The sequence below is a fragment of the Rhinolophus sinicus genome, chromosome 15, assembly GCF_057876585.1.
Source record: "Rhinolophus sinicus isolate RSI-liver-muscle chromosome 15, RSI-T2T, whole genome shotgun sequence".
NCBI classification, from domain to species: Eukaryota; Metazoa; Chordata; class Mammalia; order Chiroptera; family Rhinolophidae; genus Rhinolophus; species Rhinolophus sinicus.
Genome location: NC_142515.1, coordinates 12,888,150 through 12,915,239, shown reverse-complemented (window position 1 = coordinate 12,915,239; position 27,090 = coordinate 12,888,150). Strand labels below are relative to the sequence as shown.

At 33.0% G+C, this 27,090-nt stretch overlaps 1 protein-coding gene across 3 annotated transcripts in view; it reads left to right on the top strand.

Annotated features, from left to right (window-relative positions):
- ATRNL1 (attractin like 1) overlaps positions 1 to 27,090 on the top strand; it is a 565,586-nt gene that overhangs the window by 48,469 nt on the left and 490,027 nt on the right. For all 3 annotated transcript variants that reach the window (XM_019725236.3, XM_088791845.1, XM_074338995.2), the window contains exons 8-9: positions 4,558 to 4,813; positions 18,922 to 19,105. In XM_019725236.3, coding sequence (XP_019580795.3) covers positions 4,558 to 4,813; positions 18,922 to 19,105 — 440 coding nt within the window. The remainder of the gene's footprint in view (positions 1 to 4,557; positions 4,814 to 18,921; positions 19,106 to 27,090) is intronic.

The window sequence follows — 27,090 nt, the reverse complement described above, 5'->3', positions numbered from 1 at the left end:
TATAGACTCATATACTAGGGTAGTAAACAAAATAGATTTTAGTACAATCTTCCATAGCACATGAGAAGGAAGAAATAAAGATTGAGTTTTATCTGTGGCTTTATACCTAGTCATCAAGCCAGTCACTTCCCCCCCCCCCCCAATTGTGGTAAAGTACACATTTTACCATTTTTAAGTTGAATTAAGTACATTCAAATTGTTGTGCAACCATTACCACTATTACTTCCAGACCTTTTCTCATCTTGCAGAACTGAAACGCTATACCCATTAAACAATAACTCCGTGTTCCCCACCGTCCCCAGACCCTGGTAACCATCCTTCTACTTTCTATGTCTGTGAATTTGGCTGCTCTGGGTACCTCATGTAATTGGGATCATACAGTAATTGCCCTTTAGTGACTGGCTTATTTCACTCAGCATAATGTTTCCAAGGTTCATCATGTTGTAGCATATGTCAGACTTTCTTTCCTTTTTAAGCCTGAATAATATTCCATTGTATGTATAGACCACATTTTGTGTATCCCTTTATCCATAGATAGACACTTGGGTTGCTTTTACCTTTTTGACTATCATGAATAATGCTGCTGTGCAAATGGGTGAACAGATATCTGCTCCTGTTCCCGCTTTCAATTCTTTTGGGTAAATAGCCAGATTTGCTGGATTATATGATACTTGTATTTTTAATTTGTTGACCAACTGCTGTATTGTTTTCCACAGTGGCTGCACCATTTTACATTCCTACCAGTAGTGCACAAGGGTTCCATTCCTACCAGTAGTGCACAAGGGTTCCATTTCGTATCCTTGTCAACACTTGTTATTTTCCGGATTTTTTTTTTCTTATTTTAATAATAGCCATCCTAAGGAGTGTGGAAGCTGTGTCTCATTGCGGTTTTGATTTGTGTTTCCTTAATGATCAGTAATGTTGAACATCTTTTCAAATGCTTCTCTGCTATTTGTATGCCTTCCTGGAGAAACGTACTATATTCAGGTCCTTTGCCCATTTTTCAATCGAGTTGTTTGTTTTGTTGTTTTTGAGTTGTAGTTCATCTTTATATATTTTGGATATTAACCCCTAATTTGGGTACATGATTTGCAAATATTTTCTCCCATTCTTTGGGCTGTCTTTTTACTCTGTTGATAGTGGCTTTTGATGTGCAAAAGTTTTTAACTTTGACATAGTTTATCTGTTTTTTCTTTTATTAACCTGTTTGTTCCTTTGGTGTGACATCCAAGAAATCATTGCCAAATCCAATGTCATGAAGCCTTTTCCTTATGTTTTCTTTTTAAGAGTTTTAAAGTGTTCTTGTGTATAGGCCTCTAATTCATTTTGAGTTAATTTTTGTTTATGGTGTACAGTAAAGGTCGTACCTATTTCATTCTTTTACATGTGGATATTCAGTTTTCCCAGCATTATGTGTTGAAAAGACTGTCTTTTCCCCATTGAATGGTTTTGGCACCATTGTTCAAAATCATTTGACCATATATATATGGGTTTATTTCTATTAGGTTGGTGCAAAAGTAATTGTGGTTTTTGCAATATTTTTAACCTTTTAAACTGCAATTACTTTTGCACCAACCTGATATGTCTGTGTTGATGCCAGTACCACACTGTTCTGATTACTGTAATTTTGTAGTAAGTTTTGAAATGAAGTGTGAGATCTCTAACTTTTGCCTTACTTTTCAAGTTTGTTTTGTCTATTCAGGGTCCCTTACGATTCTTTGTAGATTTTAGGATAGATTTTTCTAATTCTGCAAAAATGTTACTGGGATTTTGATAGGGATTGCATTGTAATCAGTTATTTTTATGTACTTGAGGGACTCATGAATTTAGCATGATTAAAATGACAGGCTGCATAACAGGTTTTTATTTTGAATCAACAAAGACTCATGCATTTTGTGGTCTGTGACTAGATCCTTCAAATCAGAATTTACGCATTTTCTGAGCTTACTTAAGAAAAATTGGGAAATACAGGAGTAATGTAAAGAATAAACTACCAATTTTTTTATTGCATATGCATGTTTTAAAAATAAAATAAAAATCTCTATGTATAGATATAATGCGTATATGCTTCTTTCTTTTAGTTTTGTTTTTTAGTTTTTTGATTTATTTCATTTTTTTTGTAGCAGCTTTATTGAGATATAATTGACATACCATATAATTCACTTCGTAAAAGTGTGCAGTTGAATGGTTTTCAGTGTATTCAGTGTTGTGAAACCATCTCTTGCATATTTGTGCAAAATTGCAGAGTTGTGTATTCAATTTTAGAACATTTTCATCACCTCACAGAGAAACTCTGTATCCTTTAGCTATCACCGGAAACCTCCTCATCCTCCCAGCCTTAAGCAATCATGAACCTACTTCCTAACTCTCTAGATTTGTCTATTCTAGACATTTCAAACAGATGAAATTATATACCATATGCCTTATGACTGGTGTGTTGTAACATGTATCAGTACTTCATTTTATGGCTAAATAATATTCTATTGTATGGGTATGTATATAATACTACATTTTGTTTATCCTTTCATCAGTTGATGGACATTTGGGTTGTTTCCACCTTTCAACTATTATGAATAATACTGCTATGAACATTTATGTGTAAGTTTTTGTGTGAACATATGCTTTCATTTCTCTTGGGTGTATACATATGGTTGGAATTATAAGGTGAAATGGTAACTCTGTATTTAGCTTTTTACCAAAATGGCTGTTTACCAAAATGGCTGTACCATTTTATACGAGTATTCCCTCTAGCCATGTAGAAAGCCTCCAATTTCTAGATACTTGCTGGCTCTTGTTAGTATCTGTCTTTTTTATTATAGCCATACTAGTGGGTGTGAAGTGCTGTATCATTGTGTTTTGATTGCATTTCCCTTTTGACTAATGATGGTGAGCATCATTTCATGCTTTTATCGACTGTTTGTAGTCTTTTTGGAGAAATGTCTGTTCAGGTCCTTTGCCCATTTTTAAATTGGGTTATTTGTCTTTTTATTATTGAGATGTAAGCGTTCTTTATATATTCTAGATACAAGTCCCTTATGAGATACATGATTTGCAAATACTTTCCCCCATTCTGTGCACTTTCATTTTCTTGATGGTGTCTTTTGAAGCACAAAAGGTTTTTAATTTTTATGAAATATAATTCGTCACTTTTTTCTTTTGTTGTTTGTGATTATCGTCTCATATGCAAAAATCCACTGCCAAATCCAAGGTCACAAAGAGCTACTCCATTTTTTTTTTTTAAGTTTTATAATTTTGTCTCTAGCATTTAGGTCTTTGATTCATTTTGGATTACGTTTTATATATGGTGTACAATAAGGGTTCAAGTTCATTCTTTTGTATGTGATATCCAGCTCTCTCGGTACCATTATTTGAAGAGACGGTTCTTTCCCCATTGAAAAGTCTTGGTACTCTTGTCAAGTATCAATTGGCCACAGATGTATGGATTTATTTCTGGACTCTCAATTCTGTTGACTTATGTGTGTATCTTTAGGCCAGTCACACGCTCTCTTGATTACTTTTGCTTTGTGGTTAAGTTTTTTTAAATTAATTTTTATTTTTCAATTACAGTTGACATTCAGTATTATTTTTTATTCGTTTCAGCTGTACAGCATAATTGTTAGACATTTATGTAATTTACAAAGTGATCCCTCTGACTAGTCTAGTACCTACTTGACACCGTACATAGTTATTACAGTATTAATTGACTATATTCCTTATGCTGTACGTAGTTTTGAAACAGAGAAGTGTGAGTCCTCCAATTTCATTTATGTTTTCAAGATTGTTTGGATATTCTGGGTCCCTTCTGATTCCATATTCAGTTTTTGCCCATTTTCTCTGGCTAAAATCTCAAGTATGATGGTAGAATATAAGTGGCAAAAGTGGGCATCTTTGTTTTGTTCCTGACCTGAGCGGGAAAACATCTAGTCTTTCGTCATTAAGCATAATATTAGCTATGTGCTTTTCTTAGATGATTTTTATTGTGTTGAAGAAATTCCTTTCTGTTCTTGGGTTGTTGAAATAACAATGATTTATGTCATTCATTTCAGTCATATGTGATTGAAGTTATTGCATAATTTATAAGTGTTGTAAGGAATCGACCAATAGCCATGAGAAGTAGTAATAAAAATGTACCCCATCCACAGAATACACAAATGTGGTCTGTCTTTTTGGTGAACAGTGCTTGATGAGAGCAATGGATGATCAAGAATAACACAAAACAGTACATAGAAATGGTAAAATTCAAATGTAACAACCAGGGACTCAGCAACTAGTATAAAAAATATGGTTAATCGACTATGTAGTCTAATTGTTTTTAAATAAAATATCTTAAAGTAACTCTTCAAAAGCGTGATTTCCTCCTCTTTTTATAAGTAAAAACATTAATTTTTTTATTACTCAGGTGTTCCCATTTGACTTTTTACAAATAAGAGCTATGTGTTGTGCATGTCGTAAGCGATAAACTGAAATTTAATATTTAAATTTAGGCTTTATTTTTAATGCATATGTATTGCTAAGAAATAACTTTTGTTTTTTAATATATGTTTTTTTAATTTACAGGAAAACATCTTTATGTATGGAGGCAGAATTGAAACACATGATGGCAATGTTACAGATGAATTATGGGTTTTTAACATACATAGTCAGTCATGGAGCACAAAAACTCCCACAGTTCTTGGCCATGGTCAGCAGTACGCTGTGGAGGGGCATTCAGCACATATTATGGAGTTGGATAGTAGAGATGTTGTCATGATCATAATATTCGGATATTCTGCAATATATGGTTACACAAGCAGCATACAGGAATACCATATTTGTGAGTTACTTTGAAAATGTAACTATAAACTCTTTTCTTTATTAGTTGAGAATATTTTTATCTTTAATAAAATCTTCGTATGAATTTAGTCATAATGGTTAGTTATTTGAAATCAGAATTATAAACCAAGAATTAATAATTTTTAATATAAGCTTTTTGGTTTTGTGTTAGATTTTTGTCCTTTAATATTTAAGTTTATCTTATTACCCAACTGTGGGCAAGTGTTACCCAGTACTCACATTTTTCAAGAATTGAGAATATATCTAAGTGTGAGAAATTCCAATAGATGGTGCTATTTCTTTGGATTTTACTTATGGACCAAGAGCTAAAACTCAGTCTCTTTGCTATGCGTTCCATGATTTCAGGATTTTTCATTTTTCAGGGTTTTGTTCCTAATCTTATTGCAATGTCTCTATGTATGTATTAGTCTGTTGGCTTCTATACAAGATTATTATCTGGTATGTGAAGGTGACTGGGACAGTCTATGTATGAGTTTCTGAACGGTGCTCTTATATACTCTTCTTTGTTTTTCTCGTACTTTATTTTTTTAAATTCTTTATGACATTTTCAAATAGTTTATAAGTTTTTTAAAAAATTTGTCTACAGGTATATATGCTCTATAGTTTCTATTTAGATTATGAACTCAAGATTTTTACTTTTTTTGTGTACAGCCAACGGTATGCAACTATCCAGGGTCCTTGTGCAGTCTTAATGAGAAAACTCATTTGCAGATAGATCACCACTGGCAGCAGCAAGAGAGTGCCTGCGTGCCCAGAGGAAGACTCCCTCTACTCCACTGTTTTCCCTGCAGGCCTTTCAAGTGTTCTGTTTTCTTTTCTGCATTTCCATGATAGCGGGGCTGGAAGCCGGATATGTATCTTTTGTACTTCTTACTGCCATTTCCACTCTGTTTTCACTCCTTCCTCCTTTGACTCACTCAGCTTTGAATCTGATGTTATCATATTGTACCACCTGTTACTTCTCCTTGTCTTCTCTTGCTTCTCCGATCCATGTGTTTCATTCTTTGAAGGATGTAGCTTCTGGCTTACTGTCACTCAATACCGTATACATTACATATACATTAGTCCAATGTTTTGACGATTTCAGGATCTACTTAAACAGTTCTTCTAATACCTGGTCGCTCAATTTTTTGATCTCTCTCCCAAAGATCTTGTTTGCCATCCTACTTGAGTTAATTTCTCCCATTGTCATACCTTCAGCGAGTCCCGTAATTTCCATTTCAAGTATCTTACTCTTCAAGTACCACCGATCTTTCCAGCTTCCTACTTCTGGTACCCAAACTGTGAGAATTCTTCAACCTTACCAGAGCCTTTAGTTCACTGAGCCGCCTTTCAGTTTTTAACCATCTGTTACTCACTCTTGTCCATACTTTGAAACTTACTGAGCTTTAAGTTCATAATCACCAATCTTGCTTCCAACTCTCCGTAATGACTATTTCATAAATTTTTCTCTCTCTTCAAACTTACGACACTTCGTTTTTCATCGTAACTCTCAGCTGATGACCTTATTTAGTATTTTACTGTGAAAATAGGAGTAATCTAAGGAGAATTTCTGCTGATGGGAACCAAGTGTAATGTTTAATAAGCAATTCTGTGTTGAATCAACCTGCTTACACATGTTATCGTCATAACAAACCCATGATAACGTGGAAGCCATTGTGGCTGTCGTTTCTAATTTTACAGATGGGCCCAAGAGTTATTTAAGCAAGAGTTACAAATTTTTCTATGTAGAAAGGTTGTTTTATGTTTTGATTTTTCTATTAATTTTAGTTTTATTACATTGTTTAGGAAATGATGTACGTCCAAATGATTTCTCAGTTCTGGATTTTTTGTGTGTGGTTTATGCAAAAGAAAGTTTAATATATTTGTATACAGTAGTCCTTTTTCTTCTGAAGACATCTTTCTTCCATTTCCCCTTGCAAATTCAGACGTTTACCTCATTCCCCTTTATGTTGTTGTTGTCACAAATTATCCCTATTTATGCTGTGAGTTCAATTCCAAATTTCAGTAGCTATTGTCTTCTCTCTTTTTAATGTTTTTACCTCCTTTGATCTTTATGTTACACTCATGTTTAAGTGTATAATACCCGATTTTGAATAAAGGTTGCAGTTTCCTGCTTCTGTCTGTTAGTCTTCTTACTCATAGTTTTATATCCTTTTGTCTTTTTGTTTCAGGTAGAATAATCCCCTTCAGTATTGCCTATAATAACAGGTCTTTGTAGTGGTAAATTGCCTCAGCCTCTATATGTCTGAAAAGTCTTTATTTCTTCATATCTAAAGGATAACTTTGCTGGATACATTATTCTTGGCTGGTAATTTCTCTCTTTCAATAATTTGAATATTTGATTCCACTCTCTCCTAGCTTGTAGGGTTTCTGCTGAAAAATCCGATGATAATCTAATGGGCTTTCCTTTATGGATTACTGGCTTCTTTTCCCTGACTGCCTTCAGAATCCTTTCTTTGTCATTCCTTTTTGACAGTTTTAATATAATGAACCTTGGAGAAGTCCTTTTTGGATTGAGATAATTAGGTGTTCTGTTTGCTTCTTTGATTTGAAGATTCATCTCTTTCCATAGGTGTGGGAAGTTCTCGTCGATTATTTCTTTGAATAAGTTCTTGGTTCCCTTCTCTTTCTCTGCTTCTGGTATACGCATTATTCTTATAATGTTCTTTCTGATAGAGTCAGATATTGCTCATAGAGTTCTCGTAAAGTGGAAATGCCAAGTAGGCTTGTGGATGTACGGGTCTGGAGTTCTAGAGAGAGATCTGGGCTGGAGATGCGAATTTAGGAGTTTGGGGAGTAGATGGCGTTTAAAGGTAGGAGACTGGTTCAGATCACTGAAGAAATGGATGTACGGTAGATACAAAAGAAGAAAAGGATTGAGCCCCAGGGTATTCCAGTGATAAGAAGGAGGAGGAAAGAAGGAAATCAACAAGAAAATGTGTGTGTGGTGAACTAGAAGCTTAGTGAAGAAAGATGATTAAACAGAAAAGTAATCAGCTGCACCAAATGCGCCTCTGCCAGTGGGCTGGCAAAATCACTATGAAGGCTTGACTATTGAATTTGGTACTGTGCAGGTCATGGGCAATCTTACAAGAAATTTTTGTGCAGTGGTGGGTCAAAGCCTGACTGGATTGGATTTAAGAGGGAGTGAGAAGAGTATTTCCAAGGGACAGTCAACTCTTTTGAGGAAATTTGCTAGTAAAGGGAAGCAAAGGAATTAGTAGCAACTGGCAGGAAATACAGGATCTTTGTAAACCTGGGTGTTCGCAGAAGCAGACCATGAAATAAGGATTCAAGAGAAAGACTGTTATTAGGGAGAGTGCAGGTGACACTCAGGGTCAATGAGAAGTAATACAGGCATGAGAAGACGGCCTTATTACACTTGTAGTTAGTTGATGAATCCTGTGGGCTATGTCCATACTTTAGCTGAACGTATGTTTCGTTCAGTGTGATTGATTTACAGTGACCCTTGAACAACATAGGTTTAAATTCTGCGGGTCTGCTTATATGCAGATTTTTTTCAATAAATACTTGAGCTGTTTTCCATCCACAGTTGGGGGTCTATGGATGCAGAGGGCCAATTGTATGCATTGATCTGTGCCATTTTACATAGGGTAGTTGAGTATCCTTAGATTTTGGTGTCTGTGGGAACATCTGGAGCCAATGTGCCATGGACTGAGGGACAACTGGTGTAGTTAAGTTTTGGGTGAGTCAGAAGTTACACACAGATTTTCGACTGCACGAGGGGTCCGCACCTGTCACTCCCGCCTTGTTCAAGGGCCAACTGTATAGGGATATGTGTGTCTATGTACAACAACAGAGTCCTTAAGAAAATAACTTATGTGGAGCACAGACAAGCAGATCTGACAGGGAAATTTTTCATTGAGGACACATTAGAGTAAGACTTTAAAAAGTGATGTATGGCTTAGGAGTGACAGTAATCAAGCTTCAGGCACAAAATTATTGGAAAAATCAGGAAAATGCATAATGTAGAGATCAGCCTGCAGTAAAGGCTCCATAAACTTTTATTTAACAATGTGGAGGAGGCCTTTATAATTGTATAGTCATGAAAAGACTCTTATTATTCTACAGCTATATTTACTGCCTTTTACATTTTCTGGAAGTGGTTTAATTTTCCTCTAAATTTTTGTATCACTTTGTTTATAAATGACAATGAAACATATACTGCTTTTTAGAGGTATTCTTTTTGTATTTATATTCTTTTTCTAAGAACTTAATTTTAGAGCACGAATCTTGCTGTATCTTTCTTTGTATGTGTACTTTCTAGTAAAGTGCCATGTATTAGATGTTTGATTAATATTTGTAGAGAAATGACTAGTGTTTTCAGCAACATTTCTTTTCTACTACTGTTATTCCTGAACTTTTAAATTTTAATACTATGTGGTCATCTGTAGTACTTTATTTTCTCTTGATGTTAAAGATTGATATATTAACATTTTTAAAGAGCATTAGCTATTTTTTTTTTATAAACAGCACTCTTCTTTACCTATGTATCATTTCTATTTTTTGAAAAGACAATGCTTTGTTGGGTATTCTTTTTAAGTGTTTTCTCTATAATTATGTTTACTCTAACTCAATTTTATGTCATCAGATTAGTTTATTATGTCATCAACATAATCATGTCTTACTAGCAAATCACTCCCAAAGTTTATTTGATGAAAGGATATGTACTTTAAAAAGCATAACCATTTGTTTTATTCCTTTAATTTTCTCTTTATAATCATATTCATTAAAAAATTGTTAGATGAAAAAAAAAATTTCTCTCTCCACTATTCTGAAATCCAGAATTTCTTATTATGTGTTTGTTTCAAAATGTCATCACCATGTACCAGTATATATGTATACTTATATGGCATATTGTTTTGTTTCTTTGTTTTGAATTTTTTAAAGGAAGTAATATTTTATGCAGTTTTCTGAGGCCTTCTTTTATTTCATTCACCACTATATTTCTAAGATGCATTCATGTTGTTATAAATTACTGCAGTTAACTCTTTGCATTACTCTATTTCATTGTATGACTACCACAATTCACTTATCCATTCTCCTGTTCATGAACTGTTGGGTACATGGTAAAATGCACCCACAGCAGCAATTTTGAGACATCTTGAAAAAAATATTATATTTTAAAAAATAAAGAAAAAAATCCTCAGGCTCTTCAGGTAGAAAGGTGAAATGTTTTACAAGGGCAAGAGATTAAATTAGTATCAGATTTCTTAAAAGCAGCATACAAATCTAGGTAAACATGGAACAAAATTTTTAAGAAACCCAAGGAAAGAAAATATAGGCTATATCTATAACCTGTCCTTTGAATGTCAAGGCTATAGAAAAAAACAGTTTGGACATGGCAAAACTCAGGTCATTCTGCATATATATGTGTCTTTACCCGAGACATCTACTAGAATAGAAATGTGCAGACTTTTTGGTAAAAGTCTAGATAGTAAATAATTTTGGCTCTGTAGGCCATGCAGTCTCCACTGTCATTGCTCAATTCTGCCATTGAAGCTGTACACAGCCAACTGTATAAAATACAGAAATGAATGAGCATGGCTGTGTTTCAGTTATACCTGATTTACAAAACAGTTGGTGGGCTGGATTTGGACTGCAGACTGTAATTGACCAACCCCTCTCCTAGAGAATAAACTTCATCTAAGGGAGAGATAAATAGGAACAAACACTTCAGGTAAAAGACTGATGGAGAACATTTCATGCATCTAATTTCAGACGAGTATGCAAATATTATGTGTTTGGATAAGCAGAAAAAGAACATGGACTGTTGCAGAGGTGATAGGTAGGAGTCAAGATGTACTGTTTAACGCTTGGTATTCTGTACGGGCCTATTGGACCCAATTTTAGTTTTTCAGTTTCTTTTTTGAGCAAACCTAACTATTGGTGAAGACTGTTGTTTCATACATGCCATTCTTTCTTAGAAGTTTTCCAAAGAAGAACAAGAACATTTTCTTATTTATTTATATAATATAGAATATTCTATCTGTAATTACTAGATAGATTTATTGGACCCAACCATGTTTCAAATGAATAACACAGTCACTCTGGAAGGAGGAGAAAACTGCTTCCAGTGACTTTTTAACACAGTGTGTGACTGTATGCTCTCAGTCTAGCTATGGAAGTGGGGAAGAAACGCAAACAAATCTTTTAGGTCTGTGTTTTGAAGGTTTTGTTGGCGCCATTCTGAAGTTATTTTAGGTGTACTGTTACATTGAAAAAATGAGCAAATGCTTCGATGTTGTTGGGAATTGAAGTTCTCAATGTGGAAGACAGGAGATACAAAATGAATTGGGGAGGGCAAGGAAGAATCCTGCCTGAATGGACTGGAATTGGAGATGTGAGTTTATGGCTGGATGGCTGGATAGATAGATAGATAGATAGACAGATAGACAGACAGATGAATAGATATAGACAGATAGGTAAATAGACAGATAGGTAGATAGATGGAAAAAAAGACCATTATAGATGTAGATCCTTCTGAAAGGGCCTAGAAGCTAAGACAGCTTAGTAGCCGTGGGCACACTGATCACCCACATTCCAAGATCTAGTTTCTATTAATAATAACATCCCCATGGAAAGGGAAGCAGGGCTCCTTGGAGGAATGGGTGACCGTAGGGCTGTAGCAGAGAAACTAAAGATGAGCCTGGTACATCTTGTTATGTCAAATTACTGACGTGCTCAAGAAAATGATGGGTCCTGTCAAAGTAACACAGGAATCATCTTGAAGGGGGTCCCACTGGTAAAATCTGGGATAATTTGAGCGTATAAGTAATTTAAGAAAGTGAGAAATTATAAACTTGAAAAAATAGAATCCATAAACTTAACGCTGATCATGGACAGATAGACAGACACAAACAGGAAAGAAGGGAAGCCTCTTTCTTACACAGAATGCTGACTGGTATTACTGGAGTTGAAAAATCATAGTAAAAATTGGTCTGGGAAAGAATCATCAATGGATGCTAAATGTATGGGGGTCGGGACAAATTTTTGATGAGATGCACGTGGTATTTAAGTATCTTTCCCACAGGTTATCTATAGCGTGTAGGGGAAAATTAGTAACTGTGTAGTGAAGAAACCTGTCAGTACCTTGTCTGGGTGATCAAAACTGACATCACAAACCATGGAAAGTGGCCATTGTGTGCCTCCAGATATGATGCCTGCTGAAAGAAACATCACTTACAGTAGGGTTTGGCAAACTTTTTCTGTAAAGATTCAGATAGTAAATATTTTAGGTTTTATAGATCATACAGTCTCTGTTTCATGTACTCAATTCTGCTCCTGAAATTTGAAAGCAAGCCTTAGATAATATGTAAACAAATGAATATGCCTGTGGGCCAGTAAATCTTTACAAAAATGAGCAGCTGGCTAGGTTTGGCCCACGGGACATAGGTTGCCTACCCCTGGCTTACAGTACTCTGAGTGGGAATGCATACCTAAATATAACCATTAAACAATATCAAATAAACTGCAAATGAGGAACCTTTTATTTTAAAAGGAGGAGAGCTTTATTCTTCAAAGTCAGTGTCATGAGAGACAAAAGCTGAAAATTGTTTCAGGTTAAAGGAGGCTAAAGAAACATGGCCACTGAGTGCTTGTAGGTGATCCAAGACTGGATTCTATAATATACTGAATGAAACAATGTTATGAAGAACAGTATTGGCTCAATTTGCAAGTTGAAACATACATGTGCATTAAAAGCATTGCATAAATTAAGTTGTTAAAGTAAGTTGTCTTGATCTTGATAACTAATATGGCTATGTAAAAAGAAAGTTTTTGTTTTTAAAGCATACACCAAAATATTTAGGGTAATAGGAATGATGTATACAACTGTGTGTGTGTGTGTGTGTGTGTGTGTGTGTGTGTGTGTATGAAGGAGAGAGAGGAAGAGAGAGAGAGAGGAGAGAGAGAACACTAATGATAAAATGGATGCATCAAAATGTTAATAATTAGTGAATCTGAGTAATGGGTAGATGGTACTCCTTTGATTACTCTTGCAACTTGTTTGTACCTTCAAAATTATTTTCAAATAAAATGCTAAAAAATATTAGAGGATGTAAATGTATTTTTTTATATTAGGTTATATAGTATATATATCTGAACTGAGATTTTAAGGATTTCCTGTGAACTTGCTCTGGCAGTAAAGGAAACATCAGTTTATCCTTTTTGCTATACTTAGAATTATGGTTTTTAGGGAATCTGTAAATCTCAGAGTGGAATTGTCTGGATGGTTTTACTAACTTGGACCATAAAGCTCTTCTGGGTTAGTCCTGAGGGAAATTTATTTCAGTTTTGGTTAGCAATACCTCATAAACTTTCTAAGAATCTCAATGTGAGTGTCAAGGTTAGTATAATATTACTGATTTGCTTTAGTGTTTTTTCATGCTTTTAGAATTTGAGAGGTTGGAAACCATTGTTAATGTCATTTTATGTTAACTTTTTTCCTTTTGATTTGAAAACCATCAAATAGGTTTTTTTTCTTTTTTTTAGGAAGTTAATTTTTTTTCTTCTATAAGCATAGTGATACCGCGTGACTCTTTATCACTTAACATCATGTTTTTCAAAATTGTGGTGAATTTCAAGTTTAAATGGGACTTTGCTTTTCAGCAAACTGGTGTTTGAAGATATAGATCTACAGAACAGGTGTGTATTAGGTGGAGGGAATTGTGAATTTTTAATGGAAGAAGTCTCCCCTTTAAAAATAATTCAGTCATAGGAATCATTAAGCACAGACTTTTATTGTGCTTAAATTAGGCTTGGCATTTGCTGTGGAGTTTCATTTGTGAACAATTTTACATGACTAATTAAGTAAAGTGACACAGTTTTAATGTGATGGGCAAAATGTTGTTTTAATAAATTGCTATGTCTGTGTGACAAAGGCTGCTGTTAAGATTGTATACATTTTTATATTTCATAAATATTTCAGAAAATGTGAAAGATTTGATTTTTGGTAAGTGAAATTATTAAACCATATGCTTTTAAAACTTCATAAGCTAAGTAAATATATATATTTAAAAATATGCATTAGTTATATTAAAAGTTTCAGTAAATGGATGCAGAAAATTCTGGTCTTTCTGGCTTTGCTTAACATTCTTTCAATGATAGAGATATCAGTCTCTTAAAAGCAGCCTTTCTATGATATTACATATTTAAAATTTAAAAATTTATAGTTAGAAGAAATATCCACTTGTAATTTTGTACTTGTTTTTTCATGACTGTACAAGTGTAGTTTAATCACTTTTCCACATACTGGCCCTATAGGTATTTTGAGATATTTTTCATTTGTCTCCTATTGTTTCGGCAGGCATCCCTAGTTCCTTCAGTCTTCACAGCAACGTTTTCATTCAGATCTTATTGATAATGCCTTATAGTAACAGGGACATTAATGATATAAAGGATATTTTTGAATAATATTAAATAATAATAACAACAGAAGCTAACATTTATTGAGGCCGTTCTCTGTGTGAGGTGAACTTGTAAGCACTTTATGCATATTAACTCATTTAGTCCTTGAAGTGAACCTGCAAAGATATGCTATTTTTTCCCCATTTGACAGATAAGGGAACTGAGGCACAGATGCCTCACACAATTGGCCATTGATCACTCAGCTAGTCAATGGCAGAATTAGAATATATAAATACAAAATGCACATTATCTTAGTTGGCCCTGTGCCACCTTTATCACCCTCTCTAGACAAACTATACCTTTGGAATGACCCATTCAAACTTAGCAGAGCTTAATAGAGCATGGTGTGTTACCTAATGTGAGATTATTACTTTTCTTTATTCTACAGTTGATATTTTATATATATATATATATATATATATATATATATATATATTTTATTTATTTATTTATTTATTTATTTATTTATTTATTTATATAATATATGTTATAGATATATTTTATTTACATATATATACTATATGTATTTTTAAAATAAATTGTATTGGGGAATATTGGGGGACAGTGTGTTTCTCCAGGGCCCCTCAGCTCCAAGTCGTTGTCCTTCAATCTATTTGTGGAGGGCGCAGCTCAGCTCCAAGTCCAGTTGCCGTTCCCAGTCTTTAGCTGAAGGGGACGCAGCCCACTATTTTTGAACCGGCAACCTTGTTGAGAGCCCGTACTCTAACCAACTGAGCCATTCGGCCGGCTGCCCCTTTATTAATATTTTTAATGCAACTTAAATTTATACTTTATACCGATATTTTTATGTTGACTTACAGCTAGTCTAAAGACAACAAAACTGCCTACTTAGTTCTGTTTTTGTTTTTTATGTAACTGCTTGCCTTGAAGTGAGGTACACTCTATCTTGTACTTTTCTATTTAATGTTGCAATCCCAGTGAAGGGCTTGACAATATTGTTAAAATAGTTTCGGCCCATCGTTGCTTTTGATCGTATTTCTTGTATCTAAAGGTTTAGTTAACTCCTCCTTTTATTGAGTCAAAGGTCATGTAATATGTGCAACTTCTTTGCTTTCATCCAAGGAATTAACAGACAAGCAAACTATTGGCAATATAAGAAAAAGGGATGAAGAGCATGTAGAGTAAAAGAGATTTAATAGACATATCAGCCAACTGCAATGTGTGGATCTCATTTAAATCATGATTCTAGCAATCCTTGAAAAAGAAGGAAGTTTAGAAGATAATAACAATTTGAACGCTGACTGAATACGTCCTGCTATTAAATAATTAACTTTTTTCAAGTCAGACCTCGTTGTGTGTGTGTGTGTGTGTGTGTGTGTGTATTTAATTATAGCTGACATTCAATATTATTCTACTTTAGCTGCAGTTGCACAGTTCATTGGTGAGGCAGCTACACAGTCTATGAAGTGATCCCCTGATAAGTCCTGTGCCCAGCTGGCATCCTGCATAATCTTTACAACGTTATTGATTATATTCCCCATACTGTATTTCATATCCTATGACTATATTGTGACTACTAATTTGCACTTTCTAATCCCTTCACCTTCTTCCCCATCCCACCTCCTTCATCTAGCAGCCATCAGTTTTTATCTTTGAGTCTATATCTGTTTTGTTTGCTCATTTATTCTGATCTTTGGATTCCATATATAAGTGAGATCATATGGTATTTGTCTTTCTCAGTCTGATTTATTTCACTTATCATAGTATTCTCTAGGTCCTTCCATGTTGTTGCAAATGGTAAGATTTCATTGTTTTATGGCTGAGTAATACTCCATTGTATAAATGTACCACAGCTTCTTTATCCAATTGTCTATCGATGGGCATTTCACTTGTTTCCATATCTTGGCTATTGTGAATAGTGCTGCAGTAAACATAGGGGGGCATATATTTTTTCAAGTTAGTATTTTGGATTCCTTTGGATAGACCCCAGGAGTGGAATTGCTGGGTCATAAGGTAGTTCCATTTTCAATTTTTTGAGGTACCCATTTTTGAGGTACAAATATGTTTCCATTTATTTGTATCTTCTTTGATTTCTCTCTTCAGTGTCTTAGAATTTTCTGATCACAGGTCTTTTACTTCCTTGGTTAAATTTATTCCTATGTATTTGATTGTTTTTGAAGCAATTATAAATGGGATTGTTTTCTTAATTGCTCCTGATAGTTTCTTGTTGGTGTATACAAATGCAACTGATTTCTGAATATTAGTTTTGTGTCCTGCTACTTTACTAAATTCATTTATCAGTTCTTATAGTTTTTTGGTGGAATTTTTTAGGTTCTCTATATATAGTATCATGACATCTGCACATAATGACAATTTTACTTCCTCCTTTCCAATTTGAGTGCCTTTTATTTCTTTTTCTTATTGCTGTGGCTAGAACTTCCAGTACTATGTTGAATAAAAGTGGTGAAAGTGGACATCCTTGTCTTGTTCCTGATCGTAAGAGGAATGCTTTTAGATTTTCCCCATTGAGTATGATATTAGTCGTGGGCTTATCATACATGGCCTTTATTATGTTGAGGTATGATCCCTCTATTCCCACTTTGCTAAGAGTTTTTATCATAAATGGATGCTAGATTTTGTCAATGCTTTTTCTGCATCTGTTGATATGACCATATGATTTTTATTTTTCATTTTGGTAATATGGTGTATCATGTTAATTGATTTGCAGATATCGAACCAACCTTGCTTGCGTACCAGGAATGAATCCCACTTGATCATGGTGTATAACCTTTTTAATGTATTGCTGAATTTGGTTTGCTAATATTTGGTTGAGGATTTTTGCATCTATGTTCATTAGGGATATTGGCCTATAGTTTTCCTTTTCTTGTAATGTCTTTGTCTGGTTTTGAGATTAGTGTGATAGTGGCCTCATAAAATGAGCTTGGGAGCCCTCCCTCCTTTTGGAGTTTTTTTGAATAGTTTGAGGAGAATAGGTGACAGTTGTTTTTTGAGTGTTTGGTAAAATTCACTGTCACCTGTATTTTTAAGAAAATTATTTTCTTAATTTTTCATGTGAATCTGCCTTATCACCTATGGGTTCCTTGGCTGAATTGCATGTGACTAAATCTTGAGAAATAACAGCTGTAGTATTTAAGAATACATGCACTTTTGTTTTAGACCTGTGTCATAGCTCTCATACTTTTAATTTTTTAAAGATGTTTGCAAAGAGTTGAGTGAAATACTGTATTTCATGATGAATAGCCCATTACTAGTATGGTGAATGTATCTTTTTAAATTAAACTTTCAATTTTGAGATAATTGTCAATTCACATACACTTGTAAGAAATAACACATGATCCTGTGTACCCTTTATGCAGTTTTCCTCAGAGGCAACCTCTTGTAAAAATATAGTACAATATCGGAACCTGGATATTGACATTGATTCCATCCATTGATCTTATTCAGAGTTCCCAGTTTCATTTGTACTCATTTGTGCGTACATGTGTGTATGTATTTAGTTCTGTGCAATTTTATGGCATGTTGTTTCATGTATCTACCACAAGTCAAGATACAGAATAGTTCTATCACCTAGGATCTTTCATATTGCCTTTTTAAACCACACCCACTTCCCTCTACCCTCCCTTCTCATCCCTCACCCTTGAAAATCACCGATCAGTTCTCTATTTCTATAATGTTGTCATTTCCAGAATATTATATAAATGTACAATTTGCATTTAAGGTAATTCTGATATGTTAGTGCCTAACTCTGGTGTTTTATTGTTTGTTTGCTGTTTGTTTCTTGTGGTGGTGTTTTTTTGTTTTTTTTTTTTTTTTTTGGTAATTTTTTCCCTTTACCTCTTGTGAGTTACTTGAACAGTTTTTAGAATTTCATCTTGATTTTCTTATAGTATTCTGGAGTGTATCTCTTTGTGTAGTTTTCTTAGAGGTTGCTCTGGATGTTAAAAGATATATATGTGAATTATCACAATTTCTGAGTATCAACATTTTAAAACTTCAAGTGAAGTGTGGAAGCCTTGCTTTTGTTTACATCCCTTCTTCATCCCCACTTTTTAATGTCATTGTCTTGAGTATCAGATGATGTTATAACTTTTGTTTCCTTCATTAAATATGATTTATAAACCTCAGGGAGGGTAGTCTATTGTGTTTACTCATATTTCTACTCTATTTGTTGTTCTTTTCTGATGGTCCAAAATTCCTTCTTTTATCATTTCATTTCTGTTTGAAGAGATTAAGGACCAGCATGTGCAAAAAATTGTAAAGGGCAAAGATCCTATCTTTTGTATCTTTATAATATCTATGACTAACTCAGAGCCTGTCACACAGTGGACTCTCATAAACTATTTGTTACAATTTTTTCAGGATTATTTACAGATACAGAAATGTATGTGAGAGTAAACTTTTGTTTTTTCTCTTGCACACACAAAAATTAACAGTTTCAATATTTCACAGTTTAATTTACTCTACAGAAAGACCAGTCTTACTCAACTCAACCTCTACCACCTAACAGTAACTAGTGCATATTTAATAATAGTTTCTTGATTAAATGAATACTAGGTATACTTTCTTTGCTCATAAAAATGTGGTGTTAGAATTAACTTGTTGGAGTTTAGTGATACATTAGTTATATTTTTAACTACCACTTGAAATTCATGATTTATCTTCTTTCTCTTACAGCATCAAACACTTGGCTTGTTCCAGAAACTAAAGGAGCTATTGTCCAAGGTGGATATGGTCATACCAGTGTGTATGATGAAATAACAAAGTCCATTTATGTTCATGGAGGCTATAAAGCACTGCCAGGCAACAAGTATGGATTGGTTGATGATCTTTATAAGTACGAAGTTAACACTAAGACTTGGTGAGTAGATTAGACTGAAGTATGATGAGAAAATTGGTCACTGTTGTATTTTATGTTTGTAAAATAGTAGTGTTTATTAAGTATTTTCAGGGAGACATTCTTAGCCTTTCCCCCTGTCTATTTCAACTAATGACATTCCATCATGTAGCAAAGGCAAAAAGAATACATTTTCTGTGTAGCCATCATTAATGTAAATGGTTGACTTTAAAATGGTTTCTGAGCCCGTAGATATACTTACTTACTCTGTATGCATTAGTTGAACTTACCAATGCCTATATTACATTTCATTCAGACAAGCAATTTTGCTTACTAAAATAATTTTTAACTTCGTTATTATTTGGCTTGAGATTTGTTCTTCTTATTGTCATTTGTAAATTTTAAAAGCATTTATTTAGTTTCATCATCTCATTTCCTGTGAAATGCAAAACTTGTAGTGTTTAGGTAGATTTTCCGTTTAGTTGTTTAAAAATGCTACATTTTACATCTTGTGTGGTCTATTCAAGCACACATGCAAGAGTTTCTTGATGGTTTGTACTTAAAAATGAAATTGCTGTGTCTGAGGATATTCCCATCCTCAACTTTACTACATGTTGCCTAATGGCTCTTCAAGTCACTGAGGTAATGTTTACTTCCACCAGCAGGAATGAGTGTACCTGTTTCTTCATAGTCCCACAAACACTTGGTAATTGTGAAGATATTTTCCTTTTGCCAACTCAGTGGATGTAAATGATATTGATATTTTAATGTACGTGTCATTTGCTGCTTGTTTCCTGTTTAATGAATTGTCTATTCATAATGACAAGACTCTTTTTTTGTTTGAAATATTGTTAATTTTTTATTTATTAATTTTTCTAGGTATGTGAGTTTTAAAGTAGAATTTTTGTTGTACTCATTTCTCTTTGTAAAACCTGGGAAATGATTTCTTTGTTAAGACACTACCTATTCTTTTAAACTTTTAGCGTGAAATTACTGATCCTGTAGATATACTTACTCTGTATGCATTAATTATACTTATCAGTGCTGATATGCATTTAAATGAAATACAGTTTTCTACCAAATCGTGATTTGTTCTACCCCTTTCACTTTCAAATATATTTTTTACTTTATTTATAAAGAATGATGGCATTTTAAAAAGTTAAGATTTCTCCTTTGAGTAATTTTGTTGTCATTTTTTTAGTCCAATAAAATGTAATATTATGCTTTATGTTTTTATAAACATTAAAATTAATGAATCACTTTTGTTTTATATAATTTATACATTGCATTTTATTTTCTATTTTAATATTTCTAGCATTTTTCTTGTTGAGTTTTTGCTATGGTAACACGATGAATTGCGGTGTAGTGATTAAGGCACTATCAATTTGCTTAACATATTTTTGCATATATTACAGATATTGATTCATACCAAAAAGAAAGGTAACTGCTGCTGTATGAAAGAGGCAGTATAAGTATAGTTCACAGTAATAATAATGAATCTCACAATCCTCAGGGAAGGATCTTAATAGAAGTGAGTGGACAAGAGAGAGACCATGGGTACATCGAGTAAAATCAAAATGGGAGAGTTAGTTGTTGCTTACCACTTGAATGAAAGTTTCTCAGACTTTACATGCTTACCTACCTCATATTTTCCCATCGTGAACTTCTGCATAGCAGGATGTAATTACCAATCTTGGTAATTTTAGCATCTGCACGAATAACATTGTATACTTGTCCTTTATGAGAATTTAATAAAATAATTTGTAAATTATTTTGAAGACCTCATTAAAAATATGTTGTAGATACATATGATGCTTTACTATTTTGCTGGGTTTTGCATTATTTTTTAATTTTAATTTTTCAATTATAATTAACATTCAGTATTATTTTATATTTGTTTCAGGTGCACAGTATAGTGGTTAGACATTTATATAGTTTACAAAGTGATCCTCCTCAATACGTCTAGTATTCACCTAGTACCATACAAGGTTATTACAGTATCACTGACTATATGCTGTATTTGATATCCCTGTGACTATTTTGTTACCACCAATTTGTATTTCTTAATCCCTTCACCTTTTTCACCTGACCCTTTAATCCCCCTCCCATCTGGCAGCCATCAGTTTGTTCTCTGTATCTATGAGTCTGTTTCTGTTTTGTTTGTTCATTTATTTTATTCTTTAGATTCCACATACAAGTGAAGTCACATGGTACACATATCTTTTTCTGTCTGACTTTACTTAGCATAATACCCTCTAGGTCCACCCATGTTGTCACAAATGCTAAAATTTCTTCCTTTTTATCGCTGAGTAATATTCCCTTGTATGTACTGACCACCTCTTTATCTGATCGTTTATTGATGGGCACTTAGGTTGCTTCCATATGTTGGCTGTTGTAAATAATGTTGCACCGAACATAGGGGTGCATATATCTTTTCAAATTAGTGTTTTGTATTTCTTCAGAAAAATACCCAGAAGTGGAATTGCTGTATCATAAGGTAGTTCTATTTTTAATTTTTTGCAGAACTTCCATTCTGTTTTCCATAGTGGCTGTACCAATTTGCAATCCCAGCAACAGTGCATGAGGGTTCCTTTTTGTCCACATCCTCACCAACACTTATTGTTTGTGGATTTTGCATTTAAAAAAAATATCAGTAAAATTATCAGTGAGCACTAAAATGATATTTTTCTGTTATTTTTAGAGTTTATGGCATTCTTAAAGTTTTGATGCTTTTTGTTAGTATATTTTTTCAAGTTTGCTATTATATTTGGATAACAGTATGTATCAGGTTTATTTGTCAAATGTTCTGTAATCTTAAAATGTCACTTTTAGGTATCCATTGTACAGACTAATTTAAAACTTTTATCACCTTGGAACTGATTTTATTTTTTAGTAGATATAATTTAAGAAATAGGTTATTTTGCTGAGATATTAGTAAATAAGTGTTTGGAGGAATTTTTTTTTAGGGGTGAAATAGATGATTTTAGACTGTTACTTCCACTGAGAAAAATTAGGAATTACATCTTTTTAAGGCAGCATAGAACTATCAAGGAAGTGAGAATTTGCGGGTCAAGATCTAGGAGAGTTAGACTGTAAAGAGAGGTAAGATTGGCATTTTGTGCAACTTTTTTTCTTGAGACAATTATAAATCCTGAAAACTATGTGAGAAACTGAGCAGAACATCTATCAATAAGAAAAACCAAAATTGGATTTCCAAATGTGCCAAGGAAAAGGGGCCTTACTACACACTTAAGGATTTAGTTTGGTCCTTGAAGTTCTGAACCTACTAGTGAGGATAAACCCACCTTTGAATTATCACATTCTTTCATAGGATTATGGTGATCTGCTCACAGTCTTAACTGGGTAACAAAGCAAAAATAAATCTCTCTTGAGGAAGACGCTATTACACAGACATTATTTCTTTAGTACATCGTATGCAATATCTGCTACAAAATTAAAAAGTAAGGCTTAGAAAAATACAAGCTATGAAAAAAAAAAACCAGCCATTAGAAACACACCTATAGGACAATGCTGTTTTCAGACTGAAACTTTAAAATAATTTTGAATTTATTTTCAAGGAATTAAAATATAATGTGGAAAATATTAGCAGACAACTAGATACTTTTACTAAAGAATCAAATGGAAATTATAGAAATGAAAAATACATTAAATGAATTAAGAATTCCTTGGATGGGTTTAATAGCAGATTAGACACAGCTGAGGAGAGAATTAATAAGATAGACTATAGGTCAGAAGGAAATACCCATACTGAAATAGAGAAATACAAAGAATGAAAAATAGAAGCGGGAAAGATGTATAAGGGACATGTGGAAATGGTCTAACATAATGTAAGTGGAGTCCAGAGGAAGAGGAAATCTCAATAAATGAAAAATTTGAAATCTCAATAAATGAAAATTTTCAAAAGTGACAAAAGAGATCAAGCCACACATTAAAGAAGTTCCATGAGCACCAAGGAGAATAAGTACAATTAAACTTACACTTAGAAATATTACAGTAAAAGTGATGAAATCCCAAAAAGGAAGAGAAAGATTTTAAAGCATCCAGAGGGGTGAAAAGGCATATTTCCTTTGAAGGAGCAACACTAAGACAGACAACTGATTTATTAACTGAAAAAATGGAATCTAGAAGACATGCTATCTTCATATGGCTGAAAGGAAATAATCAGCCTATAATTCTGCACCCAGTAAAATACCCTTAGAAAATGAGAAAAAAAAAAAAAATGAGGACTTTTCATCAAAACAAGAACTGAGAGAATTTGACAACAGGACACCTGCCATAGAGGAAATCCTAAATAAATAAAGGAAATGCTATTGAAATAGAAGAAAATGATACTAGATACTGTAAGGGAAAAATGAAAAGGGTATATCTAAGTGATTATTTATTATATAAACTATAATAATAGAGTCTTAAATATATACAAAATTGAAATGTATGAAAATAACAGCACATAAGTCAGGAAGGTGGGTGAATGGTATTTAAAAGTGCTAAGGTCCTCGTATCATGTGGGAATTGATAAAATAATTAATTGATAGCAGACATTAATAAAGATTTATGTTGTAATCACTAGGTAATGACTAAAATAAAAGTAATATACTGTATATCTAACAAGGTAATAGAGGGGAATTGAGAATACTACTTAATGGATTTAGAAGAAGACAAGAAAGCAATGGAAAAGCAATGAAGTACAGTCGAGATGACTATAAAGGAAGTAGTAAGATAGTGTATTTATCTCCAAATATGTCATAATTACACTAAATGTAAGGCAATAAGTATTCTAATTACACTAAATACAAGAGCCTACATAATTCCAATGAAAAGCTGATAGTTTTTGATGGGTATAAAAGCTGTATAGCTATATACAGTTTAGAAAAGATACAAAAAGTATAAAATTATTTGGAAAAGTTGAAAGTATTAGATTGGTGCAAAAGTAATTGTGGTTTTTGCAATTATTTTTAACCTTTTAAACTGCAGTTACTTTTGCAGCAACCTAATATATACTTTACCACTGTTTTAAATAAAGTAAAAACTGATAGTATAATACAAAGAGACCAAAGAAAAAATTAAAGATATAAAAGATTTGAACACAATAACCTTGTGTTCTTTGATATTTGAGAGAATATTATCTTATGACTACAGACATATATATCGTTTTCAATTATATATGAACATTTTCCAAAATTTACCATATGCTTGCTTTTAATGCAAGTCTCAACAAATTTTAAAAGATTTCTGTTCTATGTGGAATCTAAAAAACAAAATTAATGAACAAACAAAACAAACTCATAGATACAGAGAATAAATTGATGATTATCAGATGGGAGAGGAGTGGGGATGGGCGAAAGAGGGGAGGAGATTAAGATGTAAAAATTTCCAGAGATAAAAACAATCATGGGGATATAAAGTACAGCATAAGGAATACAGTCACTAATACTGTGAGAACTCTGTATGACGTCAGATGGGACTAGCCTTATCAGGGAGATTGCTTTATAAGTTATGTAAATGTCTAATCACTATGATGTACACCTGATACTAATATAATGTCCACCAACTGTAACTGAAAAATTAAGAAAACATTTTAAAAAGTTTGAAATCATACAAAGTATTTAATCACAGTGAAATGAACACAAAAAGTAACTAGAAGAACCCTAAAATGTCTGGAATTAATAAAATCCTTAAAAGTAGTTGGTCAAAAAACATACTGAAAATGAGAAAATATTTTGTACTGAATGATGATACATCAAGATATGTATGAGGCTGTCAAGAGGGACATTTATAACTTTAAATGCATTTATAAGAAAAGATTTTAAAAAGCCTCAAAGTCAGCGTTCTAAACATAACCTCAAGAAGTCAGAAAAAGAACAGCAGATTAATTCCAAAGAAAGGATAAATAAAGATAAAACACAAGAGACTATCACATAAGAGCACAAATTAATGAACTAGAAAACAAGCATATGATAGAGATAATTCATATAGCCCCCCAAAGTCAACAAAGTTGGTTGTTTGTGAAAAGTACTAAATAAGTAAATCCCCACCCAGATTTGGAAACAAAGGTTATACTCAAATAACCCTTATATAAAAATGAAAACATCACTATAGATCCTATAGATAGTAAAAGACAATAAGAGCATATGATAAGCCAACAGTATGATTGTAAATTTAAAAGATCAGATGGCCATATCTAGTTTCTAGAAAAATAAAACTTTCCAGAATTGACACATGAAAAGATAGAAAATTGGAATAATCTTACATCAAAGAAATATAATCTGCAATTGAAATCCTGTACCTTAATAAGGAAACATACAAAACAAGATAAAACAAAACCAAAAACTCTCCAGGCCCATATCACTTTACTGGTGAATTTGCCCAAACATTTAAAAAGTAAATATTTAAGAAATAAACTTGCAGAGAACAGAAATAATTACCTTGAAATTATGGTGCTAGCGTAACCTTATGTAAACATATGAAGAAGATATTACAGGTAAGGAAAATTACAATGTTAACTTTTTCATTAACATAGATACAAGAACAGTGATGTGAATCCAACAATTTATGAAAAGGATAATACATCATTTGGGTTCATTTTAAAGATATAATGTTAATTAAAAATTCATAAAACCAGGATAGCTAGCACATGAAAAGAATAAAGAAGTAAAGTTATATAATCTCAAGAGATGCACAGTAAAGTTTAAATAAAATTTAATATTTTTGGTAAAAATTCTGGTAAAGTAGGAATAGGAACAAACTATTCATGTGGCAGAAGAAGGTACAAACAGAAAAACTGTATTGCAACATTGTTGAAAAATTTCCCTTTAAGATTAGGAATGAGATTAGGGTGCCCACCATCACCATTTCTATTCAACATTGTATTGGAATTTCCAGCTAGTGCAATAAGGCTATTAAAATAACATAAAATAACAAAATATAAAAGACCTATGGACAGTAAGTTGTTAGATAAAAGGTCAATGTAAAAAGCAAAAAGTGTAATTCTGTAAACCAGGGACAATAACCTAAGGAGGAAATACAATGACATATATGCAGGATCTTTACCCAGAAAACTATAAAAGCTTGTTGTGAGAAATTGAAGATCTACATAAATGGAGGATACATTCTGATAATTGATTGAAAAATTGTAGAAATGTGTTGTAGAAAATTCAATATTGTAGAAATGTATATTCTGCCTAAGTTGATCTATAGATTTAATGTCAAATTTGCAGCAAGAAATTGACATGCCTCTTCTAAAATTTATATGAAAATGCAAAAGACCAACCGTAGCTAATACAAACTGTTAGAAGAACAAAGCTGGAGGACTTCTCTACCAGATCTTATGACTTTGAAGCTACAGTAATTAAGTTTTGTTGCGAAGATACAGAAATAGACCAATGCGGCAAATAGGAATTCCACAGACAGACCTACGCATTTGTGAACACTTAGTTTATGACAAAGTTGGCACTGCAGAACCATGTTTTCAATTAATTATCCTGGGCCAATTGGATATACAATAGAAAAAAAATGAATTTTGGGCCCTACTTCACACCACACACAAAAATCAATTTTAGATCCATTGTAGATCTAAATATGGAAGGTAAAATAATAAATATTGTAGAACATAACAGAGGCAAATACCTTTATATCTATTAGTAAAGGAAGACTTAATACTTAAATAGTACTATTAATAAAGGAAAAATGATAAACTGAACTATATATATCTAAAAATATCAATAATAAAGTCAAAAGGCCAGCTGCAGTGTGGGAGATATTTGCAACAAAGCCAACCAAGGACTCTATTCTGGAAAATACAGAGAAGTACTACAAATCAATACAAAAATGTCAAACTATTCAGTTGAAATGGGCAAGAGACTTGATCAGGTACTTCACAAAGGAGGATAGCCAAATGGCCAAAATACATTTTAAAAGGTGCTTAAACTTGTTAGTCATGAGGGCAGTTTGAGTTAAAACATTGAGATACCACTACATGTCCACTTAAATAG